General features: G+C 33.4%; 1 protein-coding gene across 1 annotated transcript; it reads right to left on the minus strand.

The window, feature by feature from the left end:
• Nucleotides 1–360: 360 nt before the first annotated feature.
• On the minus strand, nucleotides 361–4,114 carry LOC144552728 (lysM domain-containing GPI-anchored protein LYP6-like). Its single transcript, XM_078300723.1, has 6 exons — nucleotides 3,630–4,114; nucleotides 3,137–3,386; nucleotides 2,926–3,043; nucleotides 2,501–2,662; nucleotides 1,991–2,022; nucleotides 361–810 (listed from the first exon to the last, which is right to left on the minus strand). The coding sequence occupies exons 1-6, from the start codon at nucleotides 4,023–4,025 to the stop codon at nucleotides 524–526; spliced, it is 1,245 nt and encodes a 414-aa protein (XP_078156849.1). The 5' UTR covers nucleotides 4,026–4,114; the 3' UTR covers nucleotides 361–523.
• Between the last annotated feature and the right edge of the window lie 9,671 nt (nucleotides 4,115–13,785).

Consider the following 13,785-nt stretch of genomic DNA (forward strand, 5'->3'; position numbering starts at 1 on the left):
CAAACGCACAAAATCTCAACCGTCCAGTGTACCCAGATTCCTGGTCCAATCCTACTTTATGGGCTTTTAACGGTTCAGATCCAAGGATGGACCTAAATTCAATCACATAAAAATGGAGGGCATCTTTGCCTTCTAGTAGATCTCTTTACTTTTTGAAAATCTTCACCCTCTAGTGGATCTCGTTATCATATTTAGACTCCCAAGTCCAATATTCTAAAACTAGATATTATTCTGATTTCACAAAACTTGATTGTCGTAAATTATCCTTTTCAAGAAATTCCACGTGATCGAATAAATGGCAAGAGATAATGTTAACTCTATGGGCAAGTAAAAAAATTGAAAAGAAAAAATAAAAAAAAATTGCCCTTTAATTATACCATATGTTATGGCAGGAACACTAAGGTAGATATGATAAACAAAACATAATACAATATCACAAAAATCAAACCAATTCTGGACAGGTCAAGAATTGTATCAAAAAGCTTGCCCAAAACATACACTTGCCAGCACAACCATCAAACCATCATAGGAGGTATTTGAGAAGCACACAAAAGTTAAAAATTAGTACCAAAAGGTGGTCGAGTCGAGTGGACGACGGAGCACCGGATGTGCTTCCTGCAGGTGCTGCGGGGCCAGTTGCTTTTGTAGCGCCTGGGAAGGCAAGACCTTTTCCAGGAAGTGGAGATCTTGGTGCTGGAATTACGCCACCTGGTTCTGCGGGGGAAATTGGGGATGGTGCCGGTGAAGAATTTGATGTTTCGTCGAGTACTTCAGTTGGTGGCTCGATAACTGCCGGGAATTGGTGCACCCCTGCAATATTCAGTCAAATATTAGATGAAAATTAAAGTTCTCAATCTTAATAATTATTTTCAGGAGACAGGTTTGATTTTCGAAAATAACATCTAAAAAATAGTGAGTTATACCGGGCCCTTTTATTTAAAAATAAATAAAAATAAAAATTATTCTCAGTAAAATCTGTAAAGGATATATAAATCAGGTTGTGAGGTGCTAAGATGACTTCAGAAGTCATTAGTTTAAACTTCCATGAGCTTTAAATCATTGCAAGTGGCCGAATCTCACTAGTTTGAATTCAAACCAACCCGCAACCATATTTGAATACCCATCTAACCCAAAAAAGCAGTATCAAATTTAAGAATCAATTATCAAGCACACAACATAAAGTCCCAACCCCAATGATTTAGAATTTGTATCCTCTGCATTAACGCACCGTTTGAGTTAAGATTGGGACCATTCGATTTAAATCCGCACTAATATTAAAGGGCCCCGTGCGTTATAGGCATGGGCCGGATTGACCCGAAATAGATCACACAGCCGAAAAAATTAACTCAGACAGTGCGTGAATGCAGAGGATATGGATTCAAAGATTTATAATTCAAACGCCCCAGCAACCTGAGAACTCAGAACCAAATGACTTAAAACTTGAAAATATCACATTTGAATAACTTCAATTTGAAGCCAACCCAACTTGAGCCCAATAAGGCTTGTAAAGCCCATTATCATTGCTATTTACAAGTCCCAGCCTGTACACTGTTACAATATACTTTAGAAAAACTCAAAATTTTATAGTTTAATGGTCCCAAACTTAATTTTGCATTTAATTAATTGTAAATGCACATATGGGGCTCAATCTGATATATCAGAAAAACAAAATCATCTCTCCTACTGCTAGCTCTACATATCATATAATTAAAGTATCTCATTCTCCCACAATTTATTTATTTAAGAACAAAATTACTATAAATAAATCCATCCTGCCATTGTTGAAATAGGCTACATTAACCTCTACTTCACACCCACAGGAAGAGGAATCCCGGCGTAACTTGACGTGCAACTTGGGATAATTTTGTTCTATAATTTCAATTTCTAGTTATATATTTTATTGGTCAAATTTCAGATTTCAAGGCCATAATTTTCAACATACACTACATCAGAAATTCAGAATGATAAAAAAAATACAATAAAAAATTACCTGGACATCTAGGCTGGAGTGATGTGCTTAGCCTATAACATAAGAAATAAAGCATGTCAGGTAAAAGTAAAGAGGGGAAAAAAAAAATTCACAGCCATAATTTTCTCAAGGTAGCAAGCAAATTTGCCATTTCTTTATTATTCGTTTGTTCCTAGCTGTGCACATGGACAACCCTTGTTAAAAGCTACTGTTCTTGGTATTAAAATGGTCTAGATACTAAGGGCCCGTTCGGTGAACAACTGTTCACCGTGGGAAAAAAAATTTGCTCAGAGCTAAGTTTTTATTCCCACGGTGAACAGTAAAATCCAGTTCAAAATTTTTGATTCCCACACCCATTCCTATTCCCTACTGGGCTGCCGAACGGGCCCTAAATGTACCCCTTGTTACGGCACTTATACTAGGTCAAATTGTAATACTTGCTAAACCATATTAATGAATTTTGGGTCAATTCACTGACTTTTAATTATAATAGGAATAAGGTAAAAATATCTTGGTGATCGAATTACATACGTGGTAACAATAGTTCCGTTTACAAAACCACCATAGTTGCAGGAAGTGATGTTGCATCCAGCACTAGTGGGTTTTGCAGTCACATTTCCCAGCATCTGATTGCTGTTTGGACACTGCATATTTGAGCATGACACCGCCATAGATGTCGGTGTGCAGTATAAGCTAACCAAAATAACAAAATAGTAATTTGTTAAATAATAAAAAAAATGGCAGCGTATATAGTATGTTCATTTCACTTGATTCATCTAGTGCTTAATTGACCCCACGACGGGTACAAAAATATCTATTGTAATTTTCAAAAATAAATATATTGACGCCACTAATCTAATAATCTTGTTTTGCAACTGTGCAAAGGCTTCTTATTGAACACTACACACCAAATTATAATTAAACAATGGAATTACAGGAAAACAAGAAACATTTACTTCAGATTTCCTGGGCCACAGCTGCACTGCACACAGTTTCCTGCAGTAATTGAATAACTACTATTGGCCACAAGCATTCCATGATCTGATGCTAACTTTGGAAAAATCGATGGACATGCTGAAAACATCCAAAATAAAGGAATTAAGTAACATGGCAATATTTAGATACAAGACATGTTATAAAAAATTCAAATTTCCAATGCTGTTTTACCGGGCAAAGGGATGGCTAGAATATCACCAGGATGTACCGTTGGATTTCCCATCGCATTAACATTCATTATATCTGTTACAGTAGTGGAGTAAGACGCGGCAATTTTCTGCACCGATTCACCATCCTTGATCACATACGAGAGATACACCGCAGGGAGAAAATTATCGGTGGAATTAAAACACACGCAGGGGAGTGGTATGACCAGGGTCTGGCCCACGTCCAGTGCTGACGGATCCGTGATTGCATTTGCCTGGTCAGCATAGAGTTTAGCAATTAGCATGCCAAATTGCATCTAAAATTACTAATTCAAGTAGTAGTATGTAGTAATCTTTTCATTTATTCTACCAATCAGTCCCAAAATCAGCACTTTTTAAATGTGATTTTGGATTTTAACTTCAGGTTCAAGTGCTTTGTTGTCAATTTGACTGGCCTAAGCAGCTTAACATGCCATAACAGACGTGTAATTTGTAACAATACTTAAAATAATGATCACCTGACGAATCTGGTCAGCTGATGCGAGGCTTGAAAATATATTGGAGGCGATAGAGGAGAGGGTATCAGTTGGACGGGTTATGTACCGGGTGGAAACCGACTTCCTTATACCATCAGAGCAGGCACAAACGGTCGGTACACGAATGAACAGCCCGGCTGGGAGAATCCTGTGTCCCGCGTCCGGTACAGTAAGATCAAAGGAATTTGTGGCAAGTATCGAGTATGGGTCGGTACGAAACAAGGCTGCTATTTCTGAGACCTTAAGGTCGGTGTAGAGGGTGTAGCCTAAAAGGGCTGGGCATGAGTCGGAAACAGAGCATGGTTCTATGGTGGTTTTGGAGAGAGAGAAAGGGAGAACAGAGAGGAGGAGGAGGAGGAGTAGAGAGAAGATAGTCATTTCTAGGGTTAGGGTTTGATCAGGGAAGAAGAGAGGCGTAAAGGGAGATGGTGAGATGCTCTGCGTGAGAGCTTGGGAATGTGTGTAAAGAGAGAGATGAGAGAGGTGGAAAGATGGATTAAAGGTTAAAGGAGGGAAAAACGAGGGAACCAACGGTCGCTAAGCTGAATTAAATTGGGTTTAGTGATGGGTCCTACCGTCCCAGTACTCAGAACTCGCATCCTCTGAGATATCTCATATTTAGCGTGACTTTTTGGAAAATCTCAACCGTTTCAATACGTTCTGCGCGAATCTCAGAGCTCAAATAATACTAGCCCCCTACGTCACCCCGAATAGCCACCGGACACGTCGCTCACGCAAAATATGAGATATCTCAGAGGATACGCAGTCAGTAGCTCAAGGGTGGGACTATGATCTTATGTGATCAACGGTTTCGTAATTATTTGTGTCTTATTATTTTGCAAGGCTTTACAAACTTTTGTTCCTTCCTATCTAGCAAGAAAAAAAAATATTTTCGTGCAAAACAAAGGCGCAAGTTTAAATGTTGATTTGATACGAAAGTGAATTTATATGTTATGAGAATAACTTCAATATCTTAAATATCATGTGAATTTTCAATTGTAGATTCAATATATGATCTTGACAATCTTGTTACAATAGAAAAAAATAAATAAATCATAATATTTTCTATTGTAATAAAATTCTATAAATAAAAAATAAGGTTCCCGGCAAAAACCGAACAAATGAAAAAAAATTATGTTTTTCGGTCGCTGAAATTTTCAGAGGTCCAATAAAAAATTCAGCTGTCTAAAAATTATTTACAAAATTTGGGCATTTGTATTATTTTTTATTTAATGTTGAATATTAAAAAAAATGGCATATTTTAGAGCCAAATCTAAATTTTCCATATTTTAACTTTGCAAACTTACAAAAGGTAAAATTTACATTGTTTAAGGACTTCTTTTTAGTGAATCAATTCTCACTTTATTTTATATATTTCGACGCATATAATGCTATATTTAATATTCGTCCAGGTCAAACTATTTGCATGTCATCATTGTTGTCAGGAGCGGAGGAATGTTGAAGCAAAGAGATATTAAGCATCCTTATAATTTTATTTTTTTATTTTGGTCCCTTAAAATTTTATCTTATTTAAAATTAATACTATTAATTTTTCTCATAAATTGAAATTACAAGAAAGCAAGAGGGAAATTATTGTTAAAACCCAGAGGTAAAAATATTGTATTATATCACACATGCGGCTAGCGAATCAGTAGAAGCATGGGGTCACATAGACTATTTGAAGTGTGGGTCCCACTCTCTCCGGCAAAAGACAGAGCATCAGGAGATTTTGTTTGCTTTCTCTGACAAAAGCAGCTCTTTTCATAGTTCCCCACTTCCACATAGGTACATGCAAACTGTCCGGTCCGATCCGGTCCGGTCCAAAACATCCCGGTCGACGAATCTATCTGGTCTATAGGTCTCTTCGGTTCGGGTCCGTACGGTTTGGATTAGACTGTTCAAATTTAGAGAGGATGACTCAAACCCGTGCTAAGGATCATGGTTCAGACCCACATGGATTGGTCCGGTTCGGTTCGGTCCACGGATCTAATTGTTTTTTTTTTTTTTTTTTTGAACTTTAAAATTTGAATTTATCGAGCTCCAAAAAAATCAGCGGTTTTGACCACGGTCAGGTCCGGGTTTGTTCCGGTTTAGCATGGTTTATTACGTTTTTTACTACGGGTTAGCAAGGTTTGACCATGGGTTAATACAGATTAGCACGGTTTTAACCACGGGATACCACGGTTTTGCACGATTTAGGCACGGTCCGATCCCGATTTAGTCCAGTTATGATCTGGTCTGGTCCACGGGTTTAGAACCGCCCTGAGTTAGTCCGGATCTAGTAGAAAAAAACACACCAAAAACCATTCTAAAACTCTCTTTACCCTCGATCCGGACCAGTCCGAATCAGTACGGATTGATTCCACGGTTGATCCGATCCGGTCCTGGACCGCCTGGTTTTTTTACAAAACACTAGTTCAACACTTCCACCTTGTTTTTTATGATAGAAAAAAAAATTAACGAATGGGTTTAGCATTTTAGCAAGAGAATAAGAAAGGGCTTCTTTCGAAATCTACATAAAGCCGATGTACTTTGCGGATTTACAGAGCCCATGACCATTTTACATTGTTGGACCTAGTTAACGGTTTAAATCCAAATTCTGGGCTTATTTAGCGGGAAAAAAATGGTGTTTCTAAGCCCATTAATTTTGGGCTAGCGACCTCGTTCTCTTTTTTGGGGGCAAGTTATTTAAATTCCCCCCCTTCTAGAAACTTCTTTTTTTTTTTTGCCAAATCTCGTTCATTGTCATGAAAATTTCAAAGCAGACTTCTATAATTCAAATAGGTTCCGAAATTATTTTCGTTCGGCTGGAAGTACGTAGTGGTATTAATGGATCCGATATCATCCATTCGTATCTGGATCCGTATTTAATTTTTTTATAGATTCAAATATTCTTAGATATTTTGTGAATATGAATACGATTTCAATTTCGAAAACTGATACGAATGCAAATAATTATTTGTATTCGTAATTTTTTAATTAATTTTTCAATATCTGTTTGTACGGATTAGAATACAATCCATATCCGTAATTTTAAATTTTTCAGATATCTGTAAACTTTTGTTTTATATATATTTTTTCTAAAGTATGTAGTGGTTTACTGAGCTAAGCGCGCAACCCGTTATGGAGACGAATTGTAAGAGGGGACTCACAGCTATTCATTAATTCAACACTCAAAATATTATTCCTGACAATGCACATTTTTTTCAATTCTAATAAAAATACATAATGTTTCAATATAACTGCACCCCTCGTTGAAACCTTATGCCAAAATATTCATTTCAAACTTTTTAGATTTATTATGTTAATTTCAAAAATGAAAATTTCCCTCAGCTAATTTAATGAAAAATATGTTTTTGGTATCTTTTGATTAAAACATATGGTTAGAATAAACATATGGTTGTGTTGGTAATTAATTTTTGTTAATGAAATATATATTTTGTAATGATATAATGACTTTAACATGAAAAATATATTTTGGTCACCATATTGATCAAATATTCAAATTAATTATATAATTGTGATATTTTTATTTCCTAATAGAAAATAATATATTGAATAACATGTTAATATTGTCACAATATTTGATTTAGATATTTAAATTATATTTGCATCTGTGTCTGTTTAATATCCAATATGTATATGTATCTTTTAATATTGAATCAATATTCATTAAATATTCAATTTGTATCAGTATCTAAAACTAAAAACATATACATATACGAATTTATTACAATTTGATCCATTTGCACCTCTATCGGGAACTATTCTACGATTTGCGGTACCGTAGGATTCTCCAAATAATGTCATTGTGATTGAACAGGGCTTATTGTGTTTATTTAAATAATCAGCTATAACAAGAAAAGGTGAACAGCTTATGACTCTCATATGTTTATTTCTTGGCGTTTTGCAACTTATATAAAGTTAAATTGGCTGATCAATTTGGTAAAGAGTAGAGTTAAAATTCACTATTAATTTTGTGCACCAATTATATATAATTCATATTTTTATTTTCATTTTAAAAATTCAAAAAATCAATCTGAATCATTCAACATGATATTCATATAAAAATGTACTTAGAGACAAAATTTTATATTTTTGAAAGTTTTTTTATTTTTATTTTTAGATAGATAAAAAAAATAGTGTAGAAGTAATGTGTACCTGTCTAAAATTATAATAAAAAAGTTTTAAGAAAATAATAAAATTTGCTCTCTAGTATATTTTAATATGAATATTATGTTGAGCAGTTTTAATCAACTATTTAAATTTTTAAAAAAATAATAATAAAAATAATACAAGTATAACTGAAGCATAAAGTCAAATATTACATATTTACTCCTCTTGGAGATAAAATATCAAGTACAATATCGGTCAAAGTCCGTCCAAAAAAGCAACAGATCCTGAGAGAGAAGGCTATTTCACAAATTAAAGAATGCATTACTTGACCGGAGTTTACGGGGAAGCGGCGGCATGGCCGTACATTTAAATTGCAGGGAAATAATACGGCCATGTAATTAAAGAAGAATGGAAGCTTGAAATGAAGCCAACAAAGCGACAAGGTTGCGTTCAGCGCTTGCATGGCTTCTTGCGCACGTAACCTCCCCATTTTCTGCAGGTGGCAGCTGCATTCTTCGGTCTAATTTAGATATTATATTATATTAGAATTGTTCTACGTACCGAGATTGAAAATTCTGTCGAAAAGTTCGTTAAAAATTTAGAGAGTTTTAATGCCTGCGAATATAGGGGTGATTAATCAGCGAATTTAAGCGTGTTACTAAATGAACGAGTTGAAAATGAGCGAGTTATGAGAGGCTCATAAGTTATGAGTATCAAAATTTAATAAATTGTCATAATTCATTTAAATAAAATAAAATAAAGATTAACAAAAATATGAATGTATGAATATGACATAGGGATTTAATGAGGCAAGGAAGCAAGGATGATTTAATGTTGCATAACTTTAGTTCATTGATTTAATGCTACATAAATTTAGTATTGCAGATGTGACAAATTTTTAATGAGCGAGTTGGGGCATGCTCATCCTCGCTCATTAAGTAAATGAGCAAGTTTAAGCGAGTTGATAAATGAGTGAGTTTAAGCGAATTTTTAATGAGTAAGTTATGAGCAATTTACTCACTCCTATGCGTATCTGTCTTTCACGCTTTGTTGTGTCTCGTATTTTTTTTTTCAAAGTCTGATCAATATAATCTCTAAATTAAAATATATTTGGAGACTAAAATTTATATTTTTGAAATTTCTTTTACTATTTTATTAATAGATAGATACAAAATTATTTCTTTACATGATTTATAAATAGTGATTTTGTACATATATATCTAAAAAATAGTAAAAGTTTTAAAAAAAATATAAAATTGATCTCTAAGTATATTTTATGCGAAGATCATGTTAAAGTGGTTCGGATTAACTGTTTGGACATTCAATACAAAAATAGATAATATGAGACATGCACAATAATTCATGAAAGACATGAGGCATTTTAACCATCCTCCAAAAAATTATATAACATTAATTTGTAGTTAGCTAATTTTATATATGAATAACTATTTTTGTAAAACGTTATATATTCACGTGATACATTGTAAGTCTCGCTGAAATTTCTTGTAAAGGAAAAATAAAAAAGATATATTATTTGAAGAATTCGTTTATATCTTAGACAAATCAAACATATTTTTATTGAATAAATATAAAAGTATAAGAGTGTAAAAATAGTTAAAGATAAATAGAAAGAGAGAAGAATGATATATACTACAGACTGATATCATGATATGATATAAATAGTGACTTTTTAAACTTAAATCTTATTATGCATTTATAATATATATGATAAATGCGAGCAGCCATTCAGGGGCGAAACTAGAAAATTTGAATAGGAGGAGCTAATCTATAAAATGTACTAGATGAAAAAGACAAAAATAGAGTGGTTAGTGGGAACTGAACCGATGACCTTACACATACCGACTATAATTCAAACCACTAGACTACCAACACATATTTGTTATTACATGAGAGAAGCTAGACTATATAAAAGTTCAAAAATCTCTAAAATTTAATTAAAATTTAATATATATAATTAATAATTTTAAAATTATAGGGTGGCTTAACAATCCTTGCTATATACGTAAATCTGCCCTTGCAGCCATTCCCTTCCATGACAGCTATATATATCACCACTGACTGTGAATCTTCACACAATATAATTATAAACTTTATTAATATTAATTAGATGATAGCCAGATAAAATCGGATGACAAAATAAATAGCAGTATATATATATATATATAGGACTTGGCTACGGTGCTATGGGTAGCTAAGAGGCTTCCCGTGCTACGGCTCAATATTCGACTTTTCAAAATCCTAACGGTCGATCCGAACCGTTCATCTTGTTCTCCATATTAATATGTGCTTGGAGATCAAATTTTACATTTTTTTGAAAAAAATTTACTATTTTTTCAGATTTATTGAAAATCACTGTTTTTCAGACAAATCTGGACCATAAAAAACAGCGATATTCAATAAATCTAAAAAAATTTCCAAAAAATGTAAAATTTGGTCTCCAAACACATATTAATATGGAGAACAAGATGAACGGTTCGGATCGACCGTTAGGATTTTGAAAAGTCGAATATTGAGCCGTAGCACGGGAGGCCTCTTAGCTACCCATAGCATATTAGCCCGATCATATATATATATATATATATATATATATATATATATAGGTTTTGGCTAATATGCTACGGGTAGCTAAGAGGCCTCCGTGCTACGGCTCGGATTTCGAGTTTTCAAAATCCTAACGGTCGATCCGAACCGTTCATCTTGTTCTCCATATTAATATGTGCTTGGAGACCAAATTTTACATTTTTCTGAATTTTTTTACTATTTATTAAGCCACTTTGAAAACCGCTGATCCAACGGTAGTTTCTGGTTTTACTGTTGGGTTAAGCCACCGTTGGATCAGGGGTTTTCAAAGTGGCTTAAAAAATAGTAAAAAAATTCAGAAAAATGTAAAATTTGGTCTCCAAGCACATATTAATATGGAGAACAAGATTAACGGTTCGGATCGACCGTTAGGATTTTGAAAACTCGAAATCCGAGCCGTAGCACGGAGGCCTCTTAGCTACCCGTAGCACCGTAGCCACGTCCTATATATATATATATACAGAGAGAGAGAGAGAGAGAGAATGACTAAGCTCAAATCGTTTGTTCCTGGGCTCAGGAACAAACGATTGGGTTCTCCAATTTTCGAAGTTCAAACGGCCGATCCAAACCGTTAGATGTTTAATCTATATTAAAATGTGCTTGGAGAGAAAATTTCATATTTTTTGGAATTTTTTTACTATTTATTAAGCGGGTTTGAAAGTTGCTGTTTTTATTAAAATTCTGCACCATAAAAAAAACAGCAACTTTCAAACCCTCTTAATAAATAGTAAAAAAATTCCAAAAAATATAAAATTTTGTATCCAAGCACATTTTAATATAGATTAAACATCTAACGGTTTGGATCGGCCGTTTGAACTTTGGAAATTGGAGAACCCAATCGTTTGTTCCTGAGCCCAGGAACAAACGATTTGAGCTTAGCCACTCTCTCTCTCTCTCTCTATATATATATATATATAGAGAGAGAGAGAGAGATGAGCTATGGTGCATTGCAATGCATGAACCCCCTTATGCATTGCACTATAATCAAGGATTTAAAGTCCAAACGACCGATCCGAACCGTTAGATGTTTAATCCATATTGAAATGTGCTTGGAGACCAAATTTTACATTTTTTGAAATTTTTTTACTATTTATTAAGTATTTTAGAAAATTGTTGTTTTGCTGTGAACAGTAAAAAACAGTAAAATTTTCTGGACCATCAGATCAGCGACTTTCAAAATTGCTTAATAAATAGTAAAATAATTCCAAAAAATATAAAATTTGGTCCCCAAGCACATATTAATATGAAGAACAAGATGAACAAGAACAAAATTTGGTCCCCAAGCACATATTACCCATAGCATATTAATATGTTTAATCTATATTAAAAATCTACTTGGAGACCAAATTTTACATTTTTTGAAATTTTTTTACTATTTATTAAGATGGTTTGAAAGTTGCTGTTTTTTAAAGTGCAGAATTTTAATAAAAATAACGATTTTCAAACCAACTTAATAAATAGTAAAAAAATTCCAAAAAATGTAAAATTTGGTCTCAAAGTAGATTTTAATATAGATTAAACATCTAACGGTTTGGATTTGTTGTTTGAACATCACATATGCTAATATAGCCCCAGAAGCACCTCGGTTGAAGTGCTTCCGGTAGCAAATTAGCCACACTCTATATATATATATATATATATATATAGGGTCTGTCTAAATTGCTGCGGGCAGCATTTCGGCAGAGGTGCTGCCGGGGCTATATTTAGCCGTGTGATGTCCAAACAACAAATCCAAACCTTTAGGTGTTTAATCTATATTATAATCTACTTGGAGACCAAATTTTACATTTTTTGGAATTTTTTTACTATATATTAAGCTGGTTTGAAAACTGCTGATTTCAGTAAATTTCTGCAGCATTGAAATCAGCGGTTTTCAAACCAGCTTAATATATAGTAAAAAAATTCCAAAAAATGTAAAATTTGGTCTCCAAGTAGATTATAATATAGATTAAACATCTAACGGTTTAGATTTGTCGTTTGAACATCAAAAAATAGAAAAAACAGTGGCAGCACCGCCGGCAGAAATGCTGCTGGCAGCAAATTAGCCACAACCTATATATATATATATATTTATTCTTCTGCTTTTATATATAGTTATCATTTTTATATGCATATCATCATGACTTAGAATACGGGAGTCCGAGTCCGAATACTCTGTATTAATTACTTCATTTTTTGGTTTGATTCGTACCGTCCGATCATAATTCAAACTAATTCAGTTCAAACTTTTAATGTAAAGAGTCACAGGCGAAATTAATTACTAGCTAACAAAATATGGGATTAATTGACTTCATTTTTTTTTATCTAAATTTTTGTATTTATATGATTTTCTGTGTAATTAAAATGTTACGAATATTGTAAAATTAATTCTCTTTCGTAGCATAAAAATTTTATATAATTGACTTTCATAAATGTGAAGGTCTAGCTTCACTCTTGTACGGGGCCTTCTAAAATTTTGTGACGGTATGTAACTAACGAGCTGGGTTCAAACACAAAAGACGAGGTATCTTATGTGCAGAGGTGGATGCAGCTTATTATAGAAATCTAAAACATAATTACATGAACTGTATTTTGGACCTCAGTCCTACCTTAAAAAATAATATTGTCCTACTGTAGAGCTATGATGTGAGCACATCATTTCAATTCTTCCAGATTAATTATCCTAATCTTGAGATGATCACTACAACAAAGTAGACACTTTTTGCGAGGGAAAAACGCATTTATGACGGTCGTCCGTCGCAAAAAGAAAAAGCTGAACAATGAGAGTAGTCCGTCGCAAAAAGTCACTTTTTTATCCTCGCGAAAAGTGTCTCATTCTTGTTGTTGATGCTTCTGTTGTCCAATGTCTTGTGCTTCATGATCACATTTTTAATGTTGTATAGCAGTTTATTAATTATTCTTGATGTGTAATTATGAAATCTTCTATTGTCATGAACCTACACAATATCTCAAGAAGAAAAACTGTAAAATTTAATTTATATATGTTTTGCAAATCTAATCAAACAGACAAATAGATTAGGTGCAATCCAACAATTTTATATAGCCCAACAAGTTAAATAGATAACTCAACAATCTAATATATTTTAGATAGCCCAACAATTTAAAGCAGAGTCCAACTCCAACAAATTAAATAGATAGTCATAAATTTTATCATGTTTTATCTAGTATCTAATTATATAATTATAATGTGTTATTTGGCAAATAAAAAAATTTGAAAAAGAAAAATTTGAACTTGATTAGTTATATAAATCCGATTCGATAATTTCTTGCTATACCTAGTGAAAATTATGTGATGATATGAATTCGGAGGCCGGAGCTTTCCGTCCCCACCACCCTCTGTAGCAAGCAGCTCCGCCCTTCGCTTGAAGAGAAGAAAGAAATTAAAGAGATAAATTTATTAATTGATGAAAATGATATGCAT

This window comes from Carex rostrata, chromosome 4 (genome assembly GCF_964058835.1).
Source record: "Carex rostrata chromosome 4, lpCarRost1.2, whole genome shotgun sequence".
NCBI lineage: Eukaryota > Viridiplantae > Streptophyta > Magnoliopsida > Poales > Cyperaceae > Carex > Carex rostrata.

What these genes read in the sequence shown, in the direction of transcription:
- LOC144552728 (XM_078300723.1), bottom strand. Translation starts at nt 4,025, where the DNA reads ATGACTATCTTCTCTCTACTCCTCCTCCTCCTCCTCTCTGTTCTCCCT. An exon ending in CAGCTGACCAGATTCGTCAG is followed by an intron (nt 3,387 to 3,629) that starts GTGATCATTATT and finishes TATGCTGACCAG; the next exon opens with GCAAATGCAATCACGGATCC. An exon ending in ACTCCAGCCTAGATGTCCAG is followed by an intron (nt 811 to 1,990) that starts GTAATTTTTTAT and finishes TGAATATTGCAG; the next exon opens with GGGTGCACCAATTCCCGGCA.